Source organism: Nymphaea colorata, chromosome 1 (genome assembly GCF_008831285.2).
Source record: "Nymphaea colorata isolate Beijing-Zhang1983 chromosome 1, ASM883128v2, whole genome shotgun sequence".
NCBI lineage: Eukaryota > Viridiplantae > Streptophyta > Magnoliopsida > Nymphaeales > Nymphaeaceae > Nymphaea > Nymphaea colorata.
In genome coordinates, this window is record NC_045138.2 from 8532921 (window position 1) to 8554595 (window position 21675).

Genomic DNA, 21675 nt, shown 5'->3' on the forward strand with positions numbered 1-21675 from the left:
TGCCATGACCACACTGATGCGCTTGGTATTCCTTTTCTCATACAAAATGTTAAATCATCAAGACCTGCTTTCTTTCTTTCCTTCGAAAATATCACGAGTATATGAATAAAGATATCACGAGTATATGAATAAATGAAAGTGAACAACAATACTAAGAATACCAAAACCAGCAGTGTGGAGAAAACACATATGCTACTTGAAGATGCTGCAGGAAAGACACTATCAACCACCTTAAGTTACAATCAGCTGAAAGTGATTCCATCCTCTTTTCTTTTCCTGGATCAGTGGCATGGATCATCATCATTTTTCTCGTCAGAATCATTGATATCAACACACTCATCATCCTCGTCCTCATCATCATTGTCATTGCTGCTATCATCGTCATCATCAGTGTTGTCACATTGACTTGCTTGTTTATCTGCTGCAATACTTAATTTTGCCAGCTCGTTGTTATCCTCGTTGTCCTCACTGGTTTCACTATAACAACCACCATGTTCATCAATTCTAGAATTTTGAAATGATTGCTTGCCTGCTGCCGCATTTGATGGCTTTAGCGGGACTCCTTTTTCACTTTTATTCATCTAGTACAAGATATAAACCTGTTTTGAGTCAAAAGAGTACTGACTTCGAAAATCAGATAGATGAAAATTTTCAGGCACACAATTCGACACTAGAGGTTCTTACTGTTGTCCACATATTAGTGAATAGTAATTTCAAGGGCAAAATGAGTGAAGCCCCTCAAGGTTGATAGTGACTAAATTACGATATGATTCAAAGTCAGTAAAGACAGAAGTTCTAAAGCAACACAAATGACAGAAGTTGGATGCATCTACTCAAACCTGGTTCATGCCAAGGAATTATTAACTCAATGCATAGCCACCAGAACTTTCTAACTAAGTAGGGAGGTTCTTTTCTTAAAGGTGTACTTAGGAAACGTGAAACTCCATGCTTCTCTCAAAGAGAAGCAAGATTTGGGAAATTCTTTTCTTCTTTATTGAGAAACTCACTTTCTATGCAACATGAAAATCACCCTAGAATTGGTTTCTTGTCTCTTACTAAGTTATGTCTCAAATCATTTCATCTTACTTTACAATGGGCCTTATAAATGATTGCTTGGTGATCTTATCTCACTTTAACAACTGTTAATTTTTCATCCTTTTCTCTTTTCGAATGCATAATTGTTTCAGCAACATAGCCTTCCGTTTTCAAAATATGTATAGATGTTTATAGCCACTTGCTTGCCATTTTCACTATTAATACACATCGCTCATCCTGGTAACAACTGATCTGTACAACTAATGGCAACAAAATTCTAGAACCTTAAAAAGATTCAGAATTGAAGGGAAGGGCAAGTGACAAGGCCCAAGAGAAAGGCCCACATCTAGTGGATAATAGTGGACATATTCAAAAGATAATCACTTGTGTAAGTTATTGCTCACACCATCGGCGGCACAAGTTGGACTTAGATCCACCGATTCAGAACTCAAGCCTCCTTTTGGTAAGTACATTTTTTGCCAAATAAACAGGTAAACTGACCAACCCAACTAAAGTATTAAGAGAAAATTGTGATTGGCAACAGAGATCCAGAGAAGAGACTAACCTGTTAATACTGTGTAAGATTGTTCACAGATAAGGGAACAGAGACAGGGGATTACATAAGTATGCCATACTCATACAATAATGAAGCATGCGAAATCTATATCTGCTCGAAGCATTAAAAATATGTTTGTCTCCATAAATGCTCTTTCAGAAAAATCATAATCAATGTACTCTATTACTTGTTTCATAACCAAGTTATCACGCTTATCATACAGGAAAGAAAAGAAGTGGAGACACATCCAAAGTAAAGTTTGATCAATATAAACAAAAATGTTAAGGTGTCCCAGGTCCACATATGAAGGACGCAATCAGTCAACTTGTTATTCAGCCTGATATCAAAGTCCTATGTGTCATTTTCATCTTTACATATTCCTTAAAGAAGGTGATTAAACCTATAACGCAATGCTGCAGGCAAATTAAGATTCAACAGACCATAATTATGAAATGCAAAACCAAGATATCGAGACCTTAAGTGGACGTCCAAGAAAATGACTAGCAGGTTAACCATAAAATCAACATGGTCCAAAAACACCATTAAAAGTATGTAGTGAACTTACAGCACGTAAGAGTGTCCGTCGGTCCCTCTCTCGAGCATTCTTAATGGCCTACAATAAGGGAATAATGAATCATGACTAAGAAGTTCCACGTAAGACAGAGACTACGATAACAGTTGCAAAGAAAGTCTCCCACCTCCTCTAATTCCTTGCGCTCTGCCGCTTCATCATCCACGTCTCTGAGATATTTGACACAACAGAAAACAGAAATTCAAGGCGTTTTTGATAGAAAACAAAAGCACAATACATGATGGTGGAGAAGACAGACAAAGTCCAGGGAGATAATGGCTGCAAGAAAGAAACTGGAAGGAGGGTCAATGCAAACTCACCTACCAACAATCTGTTCCACATGACAACAGCATTTGGCGCATACTTTGCGCTCCTTCGCGCAGGCTGCATTATGTCAATTACAATCCAGATCTCAACGGTATTATTCCATGGTAAAATCACAAAATTGGAACGAGCAGGGGAAGAGGAAAGAGAAAACATGGACGTAAAAAGAAGGTAGAGAGAGAAACTTTCCAGAACAAAGATTATGGTGCGCCTGCCTAACTGCCCTTTTCCCGCACTGCTGACTGCATAAGCAATAAGAAGACGGAGGTTGAAGTCTCAATAGAAATCAAACATCTATCCCCATAATAAAAATCATAGCGAAGAGCAAGAGCGTTTTAAGATTTCTTCTTTTCAAAGAGCAAGTTAATCTGAAATTAGTTCGCTTACCATTTCTTCGGTTCTGCCAAAGGCTTGTACTTGCCATACCTTCAAACAAACACGAAGTTTCTTCAGAAAATATGAGCGAGAGAGAGAGAGAGAGAGAGAGAGAGAGAGAGAGAGAGAGAGAGAACCTTCGTTTCCATTCAATTTGGTCCTTGCAGCGCTGGCATACACCGGTGATCTCCGAGTATGGACGAAATTTGCCTCCCAACTCCTGATTGAAAAAGGAAGCCACCGTTATCAGAGATGCCCTTTCAGCTTAGAGAGAGAATCAGACCTTTCAACATCGCATTAGAAGCACATAGAGGGGAGAGAGAGAGAGAGAGAGAGAGAGAGAGGATGTGTTACGGTCTCGTTTTTCTTGTGGCCGGCCTTAGGCTTCCAACCGTACCTGAAATTTAAAAAGTTAGTAGCGAGAGAGAGAGAGAGAGAGAGAGAGAGCACTGAATCAATCCGGGAAGAGAGAGAGAGAACCTGTTCTGATGTTTGGGAGGGCCGCCTCTTCCAGGCATCGTTCTCTCTTTCTCTCTCTCTCTGTCTCTCCCTCGCCCGCGTCTGTCACTCGCGCCGCCGCAGGCTCGCTGCTCTACTCCAGGCCTTCGTCTCTCATTCTGCCGCAAGTGGGTCGGATCAGACCCGAATCAAATGTTCGAAACTCCACAAAGGGTCACTCTGGGATCTGAACTTCGTGAAATAATCGTAAACTTCAGGACTTCCACCAATTTGGCGACATTTTTCCTGTAGCCAAACTTCTAAACTTGGCCCTAACGATCTAACTATGTAGCGGTAAAAATAGCTGAAAGCAAAACTAGTAAGGCTGCTCGTCTCTGGTCGGGGCACAATTAAATACACATTACAATTAGCAAACATTCAACTGACTCCAATATGTTTGTAACATTAAACTGACTTCAAATATTTTTGTAATTCATAGAAATGTAAATCTTCACGAGAGATTTATATTTGAAGTTTCTTCTCACATGGACAAACTTGTTACTGGTTTGTTGTTTATCGACGAGACCCACATTCGAAAACCAATTGATGAAATTCATTTGGCCTACAAATGAGATGGCGGTAGAAATTGGGCAGGCGAGGGCTTGTTCAGAGGGGTAAAAATAGATCGGGGATTCAAGCAAAGGTTGTAGGATGCGGCTGGAAGCACTTGTGGTTGTGGGCTTCAATAGTTGAAGTTTGGGAAGATTTTCCTATAGAGCCGGCCTCAGATCTACAGATCAGGAAACGACTGGTAGGTCTCGTCTGCTTTAAGCCTTTTGCTTTTCCTGTGATTGCTGTTTTTGTTGGTACTGGTAGTAATACTAGAACTCTGACAGGTTACCTATCTATATTTGATTATCTCGAAAAGTTTTGTTTAGATCCACTGTATTTACAGGTTACTTCTGCAAGATAGGGTAATTTCATGATTATGCATCATTGGCAGAAGCGATTAACTGCATCCCCACTTGGGGATAGATTGTTTGTTGCCAACTTATGATTGCTTGGAGATCCAATGAAGGTCGCGGTCATCATATCATCAGGAACTGGGTATGCTTGCTCGCTAGAATTTCCTCCAAGGTTTTGGAGTCTCAAGAGTCAAGAATTTTGGCCTCTATTTTGGCTGATGTGTATAGTTGTTGATCCTTCAACTGTTGCAGTTTTATCTGTATTTGGCTTGAAATTCTAGTTGGGTTTAAGTAATTAGTAGCAGGAATTAAACTCGGAGTGGAAGCAAGGAGTTCTCTTTCTAAACCATCAAATACTAGGCTAGGTGAAATATTGTTTGCGCTACAGATCTATGAGCAACTCAATGGCAAATTGTTGAATCCTGAAGGATCTTCAAGATTTGACAAGCTATATAAAAAATTGATGCATTGATCAATTGAAGTTAAGAAGAGACTTATAAATTAACCAATGAGATGCAACAATTTCAAGTTTTGAGTCAGGAATCAAAAGTCAATTGAACATAAAGGGAGGTCACCTCAATGATTGGTTCTAGTTGTAAATTGGTTAACATAAGCTGGGTGATTCTTCTAATAAAGGAGATGGTAGTGCTCTAGGTCAAGGGGTTGGTGGCAATGAATCTTGAGAAGAAGATTCAATTGTGGAAGAAGCCCCAGCTCAGCTGCATCTCTTGCCTTTTCTGCTTTTGTTGAAGGTAGGAAGATGACAGAATTCCAATCCTGAACTTATGTGTACTTGGAAAGAGGACCTCTAGCTGCATCTCTTGTTTCATCTGCAACAGGTTGGCAGAGGACCCAAGTTGGAAAGCAAAACTGTACATCCTCCCTAGAGCCTATTCAAACCACAGTCCAATTTTGTTTAAGTCAAATAGAAGACACACCCACACTAGAGGAGTCCACGTATTTTGATTCTTCAATTGCTGAGCTCAGTTGGATGGGTGTAAGGAGAGTGAAAGAGAATTAGGAATAATCAGTTCGCGGCTGTGCGATGATTAAGCTACTATGTAAGCTTAATGCGACATGTGATGGTCTGCATGATTGGAGTAGAAAGGGCCCAAATGATCTCAACAAATTGATCCATCATGCGAAAGATGCACTGAGGGAGGTGCAACGTCAAGGTAAGAGGGGAATTCCTGATGCTGCTTATAGAGATAGTAATCTAGAGGATGAATTGAGGAGACTGCTTAGCAAGGAGGAAGAGCTCCAGCGCCAAAAAAAAATGCGAATAATAATAACTTGGTTGAAAAAAGGTAACCTTAACACCAAGTTCTATTACGCAATGATTCAAGAGAGAAGACGTGAAATCAATCCCTTACTAACTCTAAGGAAATATTGGAAGTGGCCACCAATTACTTTAAGAGCCTGTTAAAGGATTCTAATGTCTTAGGATGCCTTCCACATTGCATTGTAGAAGGTCCATACATCTCCTGAGAGGAAAATGGTCTCCTCATTAGGCCAATATCTGATGAAGAGATGGAGTGTAGTGAGATTTTAGACAAGGATTCAACGGCTGGCCCAAATGGCCTTAATAATAAATTCTATTGGTTCTATTGGCCTATTATCAGGGAAGATGTGAAAAGGGCCATGTTAAAATAGATGTAGTGGGGAACCGGGTCCATTTCTGGACCCAGTCCCATGTGGCATGGGTACCGAGGCCGGCTCGGTACCCTAGGCGGCATTCTTCTCTCCCTCCTATATAATCTTCACTTAAGTGTAATTGTGTGATTAAGTGAATATAATTTTCTCTCTCCTAGGGTTGCGGTGTGCACTTAGGTCAGAGCTTCCCGTGATTTTTTTCCTCTTTCTGAGGTTTTTCCACGTATATCGTGTGTTCCTCTCTTTTTCTTTCGTGTGTTGCATGTTTCTACATGGTATCAGAGCCGTGAGATCGTTCGGCTTAGTCTCGTATTTCCGTAGTCGCCCCTGCACCGTTGCCGCCTGCGCCGTTAGGGTTTCCCGCGCCGCCGCCATTGGGATCTTCTTCGTCGCCGCCTGTTGCCGCTTGTGACTTCCGCTGCCGTGGGTGTCTCCTTTTCCGCCGTCGGACGATCCAGCGCCATCACATCTTTCCGCTGCTGTGGGTGTCCAGCGCCGTCACGCCTCTGCGTCGCCGCCGTCGGGCGATCCAGCACCATCGCCGACACCTAAGGTTCCGTGTGGTGCTGGTGTTTCAGCCGCCGCCGTGCTGTCTTGTTGCTGCCTGGTGTTGTGTCTGACTTGACTGCTTGTGATGGCGGAAGAGATTGCACCTAAAAGTAATATGGCCTTTGACACGGGCAGCGCTCCCAAGAGCGAGATCTTGCCGGTTCAGGTCACGCCCATTCGTCTGACTAAAGACAACTATCTCTCTTGGTCTGCTGCTCTCGAGATTGGGATAACGAGCCGTGGTCGTCTTTCCTATATCACAGGCGACAAACCGGCGCCCAGCAAAACTGATCTTCAATGGGCGACGTGGGTGTTGGAAGACAGTCAGGTTAAGGTGTGGATCATCAGCTCTGTGTCCGCTGATATTCAGCCTCTTATTCTGCGGAAGCCGACTTCGTTTGATATGTGGACTGTGCTTGCAAGGATGTATGGTCGCAAGAAAAGGGTTCTGCGTACGTATCAGATTAAACGCAGTATTTATTCTCTGAAACAGGGTGACCTGTCTGTTGCCTCCTTCTATGCAGCCCTGAAAACTAAGTGGGAGGAACTTGATTATCATGTGAATGATAACTGGGACTGTGGTTCTGATCATGCTCGGTACTGGGAAAAGGAATGGATGGACCGGACGTTCCTCTTCCTTGGAGGCTTGTGTGATGAGTTTGAATCCATTCGGAGTCAAATTCTCAACTGTGATGAGATTCCTGGAATAGAAGATGTTTATGCCAGAGTGGAATCCGAGGAACAAAGGCGTCAAGTGATGCAGATTGACCCCAGTCATGGGAATGGTCCCTCGGCCTTTGTTAGCCGTTCTTCTGTGTCTGGACCGCGCCCTGTTAGGCGATGTACACATTGTCACAAATCAGGACATTCTGTTGACTTCTATTGGGATCTTCACCCGGAGAAGAGACTTGTTCGTGGTCGCCCTCCATCTAGTCGGCGAGGTTCTCTTGTACAGGACTCAACTCAGAGTGGTTCTTCAAGTGGTGAAAAATCGAGGCTTTCCCCTGATCAAATCAAGGAACTACAAGCTTACATCAGTCGCCTTTCTACTACGTCAGAGGACACATCTACGTCTGATGGAGCTAAATTAGCTCAGGCTCTTGTTGCTACTAGTGATCAAGGTAATTCCTCTCCCGGTGATTGAATTGTTGACAGTGGGGCTACTCATCATATGACTGGGGACCCTAAGATGTTTCAAGAATACAAGTTGACTTCTGGACAGCAGCGTGTTTCTATGGCTGATGGTTCTTCTATTTCTGTGGCTGGAAAAGGGAGTTTATCATTACTAAACAAATATTGTCTTCATAATGCCCTGCATGTTCCTAATATTCCCGTGAATTTGTTATCTGTCAGCAGTATTACCAAAGAGCTAAACTGTAATCTAATATTCTCTGCTGATCGTTGTTTACTGCAGGACTTGAGAACGGGGCAGAATATTGGGATTGGTTCGGCTATTGATGGTCTCTACAGAATGCCAATACAGGTTGCCTCTGCTTTGATTTCAGCCACCAGTGGACAGTTATCTGGCGTGGAGGACAGATCCGCTATTATGCGCTGGCACGAGAGACTTGGTCATCTTCCTTTTCAGTTGATTAAACAATTGTTTCCTAAGATGTTTCGGTCTGTTTCTTTGGACACCTTCGCCTGTGAAGTGTGTCAGTTGTTTAAGCATGTTAGGGCCTCGTACCCTATTTCGTTCAATAAAACCAGCCATCCTTTTGCTTTGGTTCACTCTGATGTTTGGGGTCCTTCGGGAGTGTCCACCTGTCGTGGTTTTCATTATTTCATGACTCTTATCGATGACTACTCTCGGTGTACGTTCGTGTACTTGTTGAAAGAACGTAGTGAGGTTCCCGGCATTGTCAAAAACTTCGTTGCATTTGTTGAAACTCAATTCCAAACCCCTGTTCAGACCCTTCGTACTGACAATGCTCGAGAGTATGTCTCCCTATCCCTTGATGACTTCTTGCGAAGCAAGGGTATTATACATGAAACATCCTGTAGCTACACACCTCCTCAGAATGGCGTGGCTGAAAGGAAGAACCGTCATTTGTTAAATGTCACCCGGGCCATTATGTTTCAACGTCATGTCCCTAAGCGGTACTGGGGTGATGCACTTCTCACTAGTGCTCATCTCATTAACCGTATGCCTACTCGTGTGTTGAATGGTCATTCCCCTTATTCTCTTTTGTGGCCTAATCAGAGTCCCTGGCCTTTGACTCCTCGGGTGTTTGGGTGTGTTTGCTTTGTCCATGATCATAGTCTCACTCTCAAGAAACTTGATCCTCGGTCCATCAAAGCGGTCTTTTTGGGGTATTCCTCCACTCAGAAGGGATACAAGTGTGTTGACCCTAGCACTTCCAGAGTCTATGTCTCCAGGGATGTTACCTTTCATGAACATGAGGCATACTTTCCTGCGAATCCTCTTCAGGGGGAGTGTCTAGGTGAGAGAGTGGACGAGTATTCTTCGCAACAGTTGATTCAGTTCACAGATTTCTTGGATTACACGGCTAGTTCTCCGAGTGTGAGTGTGGTTGACACAGTCAGTGAGGACAGAGACAGTCAGATGGAAGGGGGCCCTATGGAAGAACAGTCCCGTGATCATTTGTTTGGTCAGGTATACAATAGGAAGAAGAATGATGTAATGGAGGTTGTTGATGTTACCAATCCCGATCTTGTGAGCTCCCCGGATGATCCAAGTCCAATGAATGAAGATCTTCCCATAGCCCTACGCAAAGGCACCAGGTCATGTACTTCTCATCCTATTCAGAGATTTGTCTCGTATGCTAAACTCAGTAAAGACTACAAGTGCTTTATTACCTCTTTATCTATGGTTGTTATTCCCAGGTCAGTGGAGGATGCCAGGGAAGATCCCAAATGGCTACAAGCCATGACAGAGGAGATGGACGCCCTGGCAAAGAACAATACGTGGGAGGTTGTTGATATTCCTAATGGAACTCACTTAGTTGGTTCCAAGTGGGTGTTTACTATGAAGTACAAACCTGATGGCACTGTAGAACGCTATAAAGCTCGTCTTGTTGCAAAGGGGTTTAGCCAGAAATATGGGATTGACTATCTTGAGACGTTCGCTCTCGTTGCTAAACTGAAGACAGTAAGAGTCATCTTAGCTCTGGCAGTACAAAAGAAGTGGAGCATGGACCAACTTGATGTCAAGAACGCCTTCTTGAATGGTCACCTTGAGGAAGAAGTCTATATGAGCATGCCGCCTGGATATGCTCGGAACGGGAAGTGTTGCTATCTCAAGAAAGCTTTGTATGGTCTCAAGCAGTCCCCTAGAGCGTGGTTTGAAAGACTAAGGGTTGTAATGAAGACTAATGGGTATAAACAGGGAAATGGTGATCACACCCTCTTCATCAAGCAGAGAAATGGTCTGGTGAGCCTTCTACTTGTATATGTTGATGATATGATTGTCACAGGTGACGACGAAAGGGAAAAAAGGAAGATGAAGGAAACGTTAGCTGCAGAATTCGATCTCAAAAATCTGGGCAAACTAAGGTATTTCTTGGGAATTGAGATTGCTAGATCTGAGACTGGTCTTGTTATGAGCCAAAGAAAATACACTTTGGACCTTCTAAAAGAGACAGGTAAACTGGGATGCAGGCCCTTTCTTACTCCAATGGAGTCTGGCACAAGGATAAGTATCAAAACTGGGACGATCTTGGATGAGGAAGGAAAAGGGAGGTATCAGCGGCTGGTTGGTAAACTCATTTATCTCACCCTTACTCGCTCGGATATTACATATGCTGTGGGTGTGTTAAGTCAGTTTATGCGTGCCCCTACTGATTGTCATTGAAAAAGTGCTGAAAGAGTATTGGGATACTTAAAGAATGACCCAAAGTTTGGTGGAGAACAAGTTCATAGATTTTTTTTTTGTACTTTTATTGATGCTGAAAAAAACCTCTCCTGCCTAGATCCTTTACAGTTGATTGCTGTGATTGGTGGACGGATTTATTGAACAACAAGTTAATAAATATTTTTTTAAGGACTTTTATTGATGCTGAGAAAAAATCTACTGCCTAAGTCCTCTCGAGTTGATCGTTGTGTGCTATATTGTTTATTTTATCAAAGTGCAACTAGATTAAGGTCATATTGTCTAGTCTCGCATTATGGCTAATGAAGGCAAGATAGAGATGCAGTATGAGCATAATAACACAGGCAGTCTCTTTTCTTATGGTTCTACTGTAAAGTTAGATGGATCTAATTTTGTTATTTGGTCTCATGTGTTTATAACGTTTGTTATTGGACATCAGAAGGAGCATGTTATAGAAGAAAATGAGCCTGTGGTGAATAGTGAAAAATATAGTTCATGGAAAAAAGATAATAATATTGTCATGTCATGGATCATAAATAATGTGCAACCACAAATTATTCTCGAGTCACTTGGGTTTTCCTTTTAAAAGAAAGGTCTCAAGTCATATATACTCTCAAGAACCTTACTATTGAAATAGTTTGGTATTCTTCTTAAAAGCATTCACAATGATAATTCTCTTGAGTTCAAGGCATCTACCTTAATGAAATTTTACTCTGATAATGGCATTCCCCTTCAGTTTACTTGTCTTCATACCTCATAGCAAAATGGAGTAGTTGAGTAAAAACATCGTCAACTTTTAAATATGGTGTATTCCCTAATGCTTTATACTCGTTTACCTGCATATTTTTTGGGAGATGTCATCCTCACTGCTTGATGATAAAATGTATATAAAATTCTACTCTACAAAAGCATAAAATACATCAATCCAACTAGTTATCCTCATCCTCTATTAACAACCAAGTTCTCGTTAAACTTGTGCACCCATAACAACCATTGTTTCCAATCCCTTCCAAAATATTTGGTTGCACATGCTTTCTTCACATCCTTGGGCCTACACATGATCAATTTGCTGCTCAAGCAATTAAGTGTATCTTTGTTAGCTACCCCAAAAATCATAACACAATCATCTGACCCACTACTTATCCCTCTCATTCCATTGGAGTCATTCCCATATGAGTCTCGTTCTAGTGAGTCTCCTTCTATTGTTTTGAAGTTTTGTGATCCTCTACTGGTCTCCACACGTCGACATGGCTCCTTTAATGATCCTTCTCCAACCTCTTCTCAGGAGGTAGTACATTTGAGGTGAGTATACCTAGTCAATCTGAGCCCACTATAGCTATCTCTGATCCCTGTCAGGACTTACCTATTACTCTTTGTAAAGGCAAGCGGCAATATACTTTGCATCTTATATCTCATTTTGTTTCTATTGATGGTGTTGGTCAAATGATGCAACAATTTATTCAAGCTTTGGTTGTCCATGCAGTTCCTAATTGTCGCCAATATGCTTTAATAGATACCCAGTGGAGACAAGCTATGCAAGATGAGATGGATGCCTTAGTTCAGCAATGCACCTGGGAACTTGTTGACCATTCTCTTGATTGTGATACTATTGGCTCCAAGTGGGTATTCACCGTGAAATATCATTATGATAGTTCTATGGAAAGATACAAAGCTAGGTTACACTGACCTACAATGTTGATTTCTTTGAGACTTTCTCTCATGCTGCTCGGTTGAGAACCATCTGTCTTATTATTTTTGTGGTTGTACACCAAGACTGACATATGTATCAGCTCGATGTCAAAAATGCCTTTTTGTATGGTGATCTCGATGAGAGTGTCTATATATAATAACCACCAAGGTTTAGACAACCACCAAGGTTTGAACAACAAGGAGAGTGTGGAAAAGTTCTCGGGTGTGGTTCTACAAGTTCTTTGAGGTAGTCTCCAAGTGTAGCTTTGCGAGATCCCCTCTTGATCATTCTCTGTTTATCAAGAAGAATGTCAGGAGTATGACCATTCTAGTAGTTTATATTGATGATATTATCTTGACAGGTGACCCCGAAGAAGAAATTTTTGATACAAAGTTGGTTCTTCAAAAACATTTTGTGATGAAGGATCTTAGTCAACTATGATATTTCATGGGAATAGAGGTTGCTTGCAACAAGGAATGTGTAGTTTTATTTCAACGGAAGTATTTTTTGATTTATTACAGGACAGCAGGATGGTCTAAACTGGCCACTCTACTGATGAATCCATGCATACTTCTTCATGATGACCAATCAGAATTAATAGATTCTCGATCATACAGATGTCTTATTGGGAACCTCCTCTATGTTATTGTGACCAGACCAAACATTAGCTTTGTAGTAGGAAAGCTAAATTAATTCATGGAAAGGCCCAGGCAAGTTCATTGGGATGTAACTTTAATGTTGTCAAATATTTGAAATCGTCTCTAGGTAAAGGACTTTTGTTCACAGAAGGCAAGACCTTGGAAATGGAAGCCTATAGTGATGTTGACTATGTTGGCTCAGTCGAAGACAAGAAGTCTATCACAGGAATCAATGTATTTGTGGGAGGCAAATTTATATTTTGGAGAAGCAAAAAAGCAAGGTGTGGTGTCAAGATTTAGTGCAGAATTTGAGTACAGAGCTATGACTCAAACTGTCATTGAAATACTTGGGCTAAATCCATGCTATCTAGCCTAAGTGTGTCAATTCCTCTTGCCATGAAAAAGTATTGTGACAATGAATGTAGGTCTCCCTTCGTTTGTGGAGAAAAAGATCCTATTTGGATTATAATGTAAGCAAATATTTGGATATATTTCTATTAGTTTATTACCATATGACTTCTATTCAGTATTTTCTTTTTCCTTTTAGTGCTTTTTTTATGTTATTTATTAAAAGAGAAGCAATCTTAATTTCTACAACTTAACTTGTTGAACTTAGAAGAAGCAGCTTAACTTCTTCTAAGCAAAGAACCTCATTTGAATGGAAATTATTGCAGTGGAAAATTATTTTACAAAATTACCCCTCTTAATAAAAGGTTGGGTTCCCTATTAAGCAGTGGAACCAGTGTTCTACCATTTCCCAAGAGGGGTCTCTGTTGTCCTTTTATTAAAAAAACATTGTTTTGAATATCACTTCCTTTTTGTCTCACTTTTACCTATCTCAATCTGTTTCTTTTTTCCAAAAGTTAAGTGGCATTTTGTAATTTTATTTCTAAAAGTGATTTTAGAAGGGTCAAGTAAAAAATAGAAAAAAAATTACAAATATCTCCTTAACAAGTAAGTGAATAACATATTGGTGATCAACTTTTCATACACATAAAAAAAGGTGCTCAACTTCTCTACATGTCTCCCAACAACCTTTCCATGCTAAAAACTAATTAAATTAATAATATAAATGCCTAAGTTGCCCCAGTAATCAAACTTTAAAATAAAAAACTAAGAAAACACAGCTCTTCTCGGATGGCAAGGGCTTGTGGGTAGGGGTTTTCAATGAATCGAGTTAACTTGAGCTCGGCTTGAACTCAATTGTCTAAATTCGACCCAAATCAACTCATTTAAGCAAGTCAAGTTCGAGTTGAAAAGAGTTCACTTGCTTAAATAAATGAGTTGACCTTGACATATAGGCTCAGTTCATTTGGAGTCAGTGGAATCGTGAGTTTGAATCTATATGTTTCCATTTTGTGTCGTTAACCAATGAACTTTTTAATAAACGGCTCAATCGGCTCAGCTAAGTTCAAGCCAGATCTCAACTCGAGCTTAACCGAACCGAGAGCAGAGTTTGAGCTTTCTTAAACTTGAGTACTCGAGCTGAGCTCGAGGTGTCTAAACCTTGAGCTAAGATTGAGTTGAGCCTTTTAGCACTCAAGCCTAGTTCGAACTAGCACGTCTCCACTAGAACTCGTTCATGAGCAGCCCTATTTAGGCATTTGCTCTTTACCATCCGAAGAGAGGAAGAGAAACCACACTGCGTCGCTGCCGCCCCTTGTTGTCCAGCCAACAACGATACGGCCAGTCGACCCTCGCTGCTGAGCAGAATCTTCGCTGAACAGAGAGGGTCGGCTGGCCATCTGCTCCTCGTCCACCGACAGTGAGGGCTGACGTTTAGGCAATGATCATCAACCCTCGCCTTTGCCACCTGTTGTACAACGTGGTGGGGCGACAAAGCCTAACCTCAGTGTTCAAAGCGGAGGCCTACTCATCGTTGTCCATAAGCTCTGATGGGATGCTCGTAGCTTTGTTGTGACCGGGGCCGTTCAGGAGAGAGCTGGACTCGGCTTAAGTTCTTAAAATTCGAACTAGGTTTGATTAAGTTCAAACTGAAGATTAACTTGAGTAGAGTCAATCATTTTATTAAAAAATTATTTTTTAGAAAAAAAAGCAGCAGATACATTTGAACATAGAACTTTTCATGTACCAGTCACATGCATGCTATTTGAGCAATGTACTTTTTTGATAATTTTATGAAACATATTTTATATATTTTTTTTTTCGAGTTTAACCGAGTTAAACCCACTTAACTTGAGCTCGACTCGTTTAGGTTGTCGAGTTCGAATCAAATTTATCAAGCGAGTTGAGTCAAACTCGAGTTAGCTCGACTCATTGAACTGGTGACCATCACCATAAAAAGCTGGTTATGTACCTTCAGTGCATGAGTCGCCTGTATTAGTATCATTAATGATGATAAATTAAAAAAAAAAAACTTTTTTGAAGGGATACCAAAAAAAATTTAAAAAAAAAAAGTTAAAAGAATAAAATACATTTTTTTAATAATTTTCAAAATATCCTAACTACTCATGCACCGAAGTGACGCAATGGATAATGTACGCGACTCATTGTCATCCTATCAGAACTGCATGCAGTTTGTATGGGCAGTTACTTAGGCAATTATTTGTTTATTTACATATTAGTGTCATTAAGGATTTGCATATCTATATATTTATATCCCATTGTATTTTTTATTATGCATTTGAAGAGTCAAGAGTTTGAGTCTGGAGTAGGAAAAACTTCCGGCTCTTCTGCTGCTCGCCTTAGATGTCATTTTAAACTAAAGCAATGTTCAAAGTTGCACCTTGCGTTACACATATATAGACAAAGAAAACAGTTCCATAAGATTGAAGCAAACTGCCGCTCCATTGTATATGGTTCTCATGGCCAAGATAGTCGCATATATTCAAATGCTAATCTCAATTAATTTAAGTTTCTCCCATTTTCCAAAGCACATTCTCTTTCAATGTTGCACCATATGAGTATTGGTGCTGTATTTTTATAACCATTAATAAGCATAATTGTGTTATTTTTTTCATTTAAAATTATTTTAAATAATTTTTCAAATGAAAAATAAAAAAATATAAACCTATTGGCTGACGCGGGTGATAAAGAACGATATTCTCCTGCATCGAAGTCAGGCATGTGACAGGCCCAATATTGCCTCTGTCATCATTTTCTGATTTTAACCTACTGCACCCACAGAAATTGGCTTGTTCCATTTTTAATATTTTTTTTATTTCAAATGGCTCCTGACTCCATTTGAGATGAACACATAAGAAACATTCTAAATGTCACCTTCAGATTCAGACCAGCTCATATTTCAGAGAGGAAAAAAAATAGGGAAAGGAAAAGACAAGCAACTTCACAATTTCCATAATCCAAAAGATAGTTGATATACTATATCTCCAAGCAACTGCGAGGTTCCATAACACCAAAAACAATTGATTTATTATATCCTAAATGCTACCTATAGATGAACTGACTTCTCAAAAGAAGAAAAGGAATAGATTTTGCTTGTAGCAATCCCATAGAAGCGACGACTTTTGTTCCTGATGAAACTTCTAGCTAGTATTATGGAGCAGAGATGGACTACGCAGGTCAGCTAAAAAAATTGAAAAAAAAAAAAAAAGAGATCATAAAAGGCTTGAAAATCTGTTGGATAAGTGAGAAAAACAAAGCGGAAGGACTCATTTTAAAAAAAAATGAATAAAATGAGAAAGACAAAACAAGTTGCCGTCATACTGTTGTCGGACAGTCGTTTCAATTAGCATGACAACCATAGGCCATAGGGTGTGCAGGAGAGATTGAGATCCTAAGTTTAAAATTTAAAGATCTGATGTAGCATGACAACCATAGGCCATAGGCCAACATAAATAACTTTTAAGCTCCCCTGAAACTTCTAAGGTCATGGATGTCCCCCTTCAACAACAATTTATGGCTCTGCCCTTGGTGGAGTTAATGAAGTTTTCCTCATTGATGAGAAACAAGCCATAGCAGTCACCGCATGAATGCGATAATCATGCTTCACACCCACAAATCTACTTCTGGTGCTATTTATTTGGATAGGTCAATAATAGCTAACAACAGGAAGTTTCAACCTTTAAAAGTTCTGACATCATGCGTTTATAAAATCTTCAAACTTTTTACAGAAACAGACTCAAGTTTTGGTGGTACAACAAAAAACATGCTTAAGCTTGGATTTCTTTTGTTCAACTGCTTATTTTTATTGAAATTGAAGCTATGAAATAAAATAAGCAAAAGCTTACAAAAATTGACTTTGTTTTTGTAAAATGTTCAAGCCTGATCTATACATTCAAGTGAACTGATGCTGTAATGCGTTTTCTGGGTTTCGAAAACAGATTGCACAGTTAAATTTTAAAAGCAAATATACAGAAACATGTAATGAAAATTGTAAGGCATATTGTGGGTGCTTTTCACATCGAGATTGTATTTTTCATAAATCTATAGTATAATTGCGATGTTCATTTTTCAAGAGCCAAAAATGAACACAAAATCAAATCACAACGGAGAATTTGTTTCCATACTATAGTCTGGAGATTGTGATGCCGCCACTAAAAGCAGAATTCACATGGAGGGTATATTACAGTGAATATAGAGGCTCGCTCTATTTGGAGATTTTGTTTGGACGGGTTTTATGCAGCTCTTAGGCTCTTAGAATGTAAAGACAACGGGTATCCCCATCTAGTTATCCATTTGAATTGAGCCAGACAAATGACCTATTATTAATAATCACCCATTGTATGTTCAAATTGCATCAAGCCACAAGGGGTACGAAGGTAGTAGCTTATTACATGGGAACTCTGCTAGTAGGAGAAATCATCAAAGTGGGTCTCAAATCTATAGTGAGGACACAATGTTGCTAGAGAATCAGGTGCTGAACTCTGTTTCGGAAGGTATTGACGACACACTTGAGCTAAAAATTCATGCTTATTTCAAAGCAAGGACCTTGGTAACCAGCTAAGAAGTGGCCAGCAGAGCGACATTCCTGACAAAAACAGTCCCTGGCCTCGTATTAGATCTATGATATGCACTAGGACTGTCTTGCCCTCCATCTCCAGTTCTTTCTCGTGTGGCTTGGGAATGACTATGAAGGGACGGCACTTACCGTTTTTGTCCCGTGTTTCAATCTCCGGCATCTGCATTTCAGTTTCCAAGCGTCTGCCTTCTACAAAACCAGCCCACGACTACTGGTGTAGATCAATCATTATGACTCAAACAATTTGTGGGTCTTGATTTCTGAATCTCTATAAACGTTGGTTCCCACATTAAATTTAAGCACATGAAATATTATAAACTTAAGTAATCGAGCTAACACATGCATGTGGTGAAGTAAGAGCTTAGCCGCGAGCAGTAAATAATCGATCAAACATGTAACAAAATGGGACATTGGATTGCTTCTTGAGAATAGATGGGCAATATGTGCTGATGAATATACCTGTAAAAACTAGTGCATTCCTTAATAGTTGCTAGGAAAGAGGTTACATCATAAGCGAAATCAGCATCAGCGAGCAGCAAAGCAATCACGATCTGTCAAGAGAGAAACCCCTGCAACAGTGATGCTTAGTCAATAGCAAGAAGTTCCTATATGTGATATAAAACCATATCCATTAAAAGCGATCACTCCAAGGGCTTATACTACAGAGAGAAGGAGAGATAAGTTTACACGAGTGGAGAATCGATTGGAGGATGAGCGATTAAAAGGAGGATAGAGGAGAAAGATCACGACTACATGATCGAGCAACAGGTCTCTCTGTAGGAAACCATATCTGACTACTTCATTGATCAACGTGTTAAACAAAGCCTCTCTCTATCGATCTCATTGGAGTCTTCTCTCTCCCTCTTTTCCTCTCTCCATCAACAACCACAAGAAGGCTTCGATTGGGCAAATCTCCACGTAGATGAAGAGGTGAGTTTTGTAGATCAGCACTTCCTTTCCTTTTTCAGCATCTCCCAAATTGGCCAAATCTCCATGATATTAGTTGCTGCGGAGAGTCTCCACGAAGCTTCCCCTGATTCACCACAGGAGGAAAAAATCAGAAATAGCTCCAGCGGTACATGGGGAAAAAATAAAATCGGCCGATCCTTAATGGCGGGGGGCATTATCCGCTCCTGCTTATGCGTTGGAACTAGCGGATAAATGCATTTGGTTAGTGAGAGTAACAAGAAGGAAAACAGAAAAAAAAAATGTATTCTAAAAAAGTTGGATATGGAAATTTTTAATTTGCAGTGGCAATATTTTGAGGAATATTGAGGTCAGATATTGTATTAAGAATGATCACTTCAATTAAACTCAGTTGTTTTGTTTCACAGCTTTCTATTGACTATGCTTATTGGCCTGAGGCATTGCATGTAGCGTGACCGGCTTGGTTTAGATGGCTAGTCCTAGGTTCGAGGGGCATGGACACACTTTTTAGTTTTTATGTCAAGAGTATGAAAGCAAATGCAGGCTTTAACTTAGGCATGATGCAACTTTGAATCCTGCACTGAGCTTGGGCATCGGGTTGGGTGGGGCCTGCCTAAAAAAAAGTTAGGTTCGGGCCACCTCAACACCTGAAACTCGAGCCAAAACTTACCTGAAACTCGAGCCAAAACTTACCGACACTTAAAAACTCAAGCTCAAGCTCAAGCGCAACCAGATTAAATTAAAAATTATATATATTTAATACATAAATAATAATTAATCATAATCAAAAAATATTATGGAGCCCACCGGCACTTAATTACACCCACTTGAACTGGCTCAATAATTGATCAGGCCGGCCCGGTGCCTCTTTTTTTGGGCTCGAGTCAAACCGAGTATCTAGCCCGACACTAAGTCTTATCCTGAACCTTGAGATAGGGGAAAAAGGGTTTTCACAGTAGATCAGCAGGATGAAATATATCCCTCCACCATGACCAATATGATCTCTTTTTTCTTTCCATGACAAAATGAAATGTTGATATCACAAATAGATATATATATAATCTTGTTAAAATGTTTGTTAACTTTTTCTTAAAGAAAAAAATAAAGATTATAAAATGCTTACAAGAAAAATACCGGGGTATCTGGAGAAGGCGGTTGAGCCGGATTGTCCCGGCTTAAATTGTTTTTAGATGTTCATGGTGGAACTAGTGGATAACTTATTAGTGAAGCAATTGTAGATGACACAAATATTACCCAACCCCTTAAACTTTTGGTAAAAAACAATTAAGCGGAATATCGATTAAAAATCAAACTGTAGGGGTTTTTTAATCATTTGAGGGCGTTGTCCCCTTCATTGTAGGTTATTTTTCTTTTGTCAAAAGTAATTTTTTCTTTCACAAAATGAAGTTACTTTTTTCTATTTTATTGTTTTGTCTTTATAAGAGGGTTAGCTTGTCCTTTTGAAAGTTTGCTGGGGAATAGGCTTCTTTCCTTTATTCCAAAGGAATTAGCAACCAATTAATCAACAAGAAGAAAAAGGAAACAAGAAAGAACTGCACGAAAAAAAAATGTTTAGCAACTGCCATCACAAAAACTGCTAGGAGCCATGGATAGAGACTCCTCGCATCATCCATCCAATCGGACAGACCATCAGATTTATTTAGGGGATACTGTATTTGGTTATACCCTTATATTTCCAAGATTTTGGAGCGTAAGTGGACATACAATGCACCTTCAACTTGCATGTCGTATTTGCTACGCCGTTTCAACCTAAAAGAATAACATAGTGAAAAGTGATAGCAGCTATGAATTTCGAATCTCAAGCTCCTTGGATGTAAACCGCCTTGCCCGTTGCATTATGCCCCTTGAGGTGAGTCTGCGTCCCAAAAGAAACACGTTAAACTCTTACTCAAACCGAAGACTTAAGATCCTGCACTAATTTGTCATCTTTCACAACCCTATCTTTCCATCTGCTCACCACATGAAATAGTGACAAATTATGAGTATATATATATATATATATATATATATATATATATATAAAAGAGGGAATAAATGTTTTATTCAATATATATATATATTGAATGCTGAGGATCCAACAAAACCTTCCAAGAGTCATGCTCATGTAGTTTTAAAACATTTTTTCCTGTTACAAATGTCAAAATCAACCGTCAATTAATAAATCAAAATGGTCTTCAATTTCCACTTGTTGACGAAACTATTTAATAAGAAGAGAGAACAGAGAAATTAATACAGGGCGAGTATCTTTTCAAGTGACATTGCCACGATTTTGCTGACAATACAACCATGATAACCTCTCAATTACGTTTAAATCAGTGTCACATGTATAGCGATATTTTCAAAAATATTTGTTATAATAATGAGAAAAAGAAGAACACCAAAAAAGAGTTAATATCTTCTCGGGTTTCATGTTTCTCTTTTTTAATGTTCATATCATGATAGATTCAAATTTGAACTTAAACTAAATTATTTTTCATCATTTTCATTTTTAAAGTTTTCCAAGTTTTTCCGGAGACTTTTCTGATTTTTTTTTGGAATAATACTCACGAGAAGTATATTTGTGAAAATAACAAATGAATACATTTGTGTCAGTGGCGGAGCCAGCGTGGGGCAGGTGTGGGCGCTTGCCCACGCCAGCCCAAGTTAGCCCAAAATATTTTTCAAGTCGTAGCGTAGCCTTCTTCCTCCCTCTCACTCTCTTCACTATGTGTTAAAAATTCATAAGAATTGAGATCTTAAATTCATAGTGTTATCATAAAGATGTCATGCATGCTGGAGAAGTTACCGAAGATTCTCCTTACCTTAGTCGATTTCCATGGGGAAAAAGAGGCAGACCATAACTCTGGCTTTTTACATAATTGCAAGAGAGAAATTATTCATGATATGTTTAATTTTCTTAAATATTGTAAAATTTTTAAATGATCTTACACATCTTCACCCTGTGGCCTATTAAAAGCATGCATGCCGTCTATAATTTATTTGTCTTAACCACATTGAAAAATAATCAAGAATTGTCTTGAATATTTTAAATTTTTTAATTGTCTCGCACGTCTTTACCATGTGGCCTACTTAGAAGAAATGCATGACATCTTTTCTCTTACCCACATTGAAAAATTATCTTTTCATGTACGAAATTTTTGTGAGATTCGAATTCTTTGT

General features: G+C 39.6%; 1 protein-coding gene across 3 annotated transcripts; it reads right to left on the bottom strand.

Moving 5' to 3' along the window:
- Window positions 1-49: 49 nt before the first annotated feature.
- LOC116246316 (uncharacterized) lies at window positions 50-18630 on the bottom strand. Of its 3 annotated transcripts, none has more exons than XM_031618143.2 (11): window positions 18256-18622; window positions 18028-18137; window positions 3342-3478; window positions 3216-3258; window positions 2999-3081; window positions 2874-2912; window positions 2676-2728; window positions 2483-2546; window positions 2290-2332; window positions 2157-2204; window positions 50-581 (listed from the first exon to the last, which is right to left on the bottom strand). In XM_031618143.2, the coding sequence occupies exons 3-11, from the start codon at window positions 3377-3379 to the stop codon at window positions 282-284; spliced, it is 711 nt and encodes a 236-aa protein (XP_031474003.1). In that variant the 5' UTR covers window positions 3380-3478; window positions 18028-18137; window positions 18256-18622; the 3' UTR covers window positions 50-281. The 3 variants fall into 3 exon arrangements, with proteins under 3 accessions (XP_031474003.1, XP_031474002.1, XP_031474004.1); XM_031618142.2 differs by having other exon boundaries at window positions 3342-3546; XM_031618144.2 differs by having other exon boundaries at window positions 460-599; window positions 3342-3546; window positions 18256-18630.
- Between the last annotated feature and the right edge of the window lie 3045 nt (window positions 18631-21675).

Bases quoted from the DNA above. Each gene is read 5' to 3' on its own strand.
- LOC116246316 (XM_031618143.2), bottom strand. From the start codon at position 3,379: ATGCCTGGAAGAGGCGGCCCTCCCAAACATCAGAACAG. The intron at 3,082-3,215 runs GTAACACATCCT...TTTTTCAATCAG, and splicing joins GCCACAAGAAAAACGAGACC to GAGTTGGGAGGCAAATTTCG. The intron at 582-2,156 runs GTAAGTTCACTA...ATCTTGTACTAG, and splicing joins GACGGACACTCTTACGTGCT to ATGAATAAAAGTGAAAAAGG.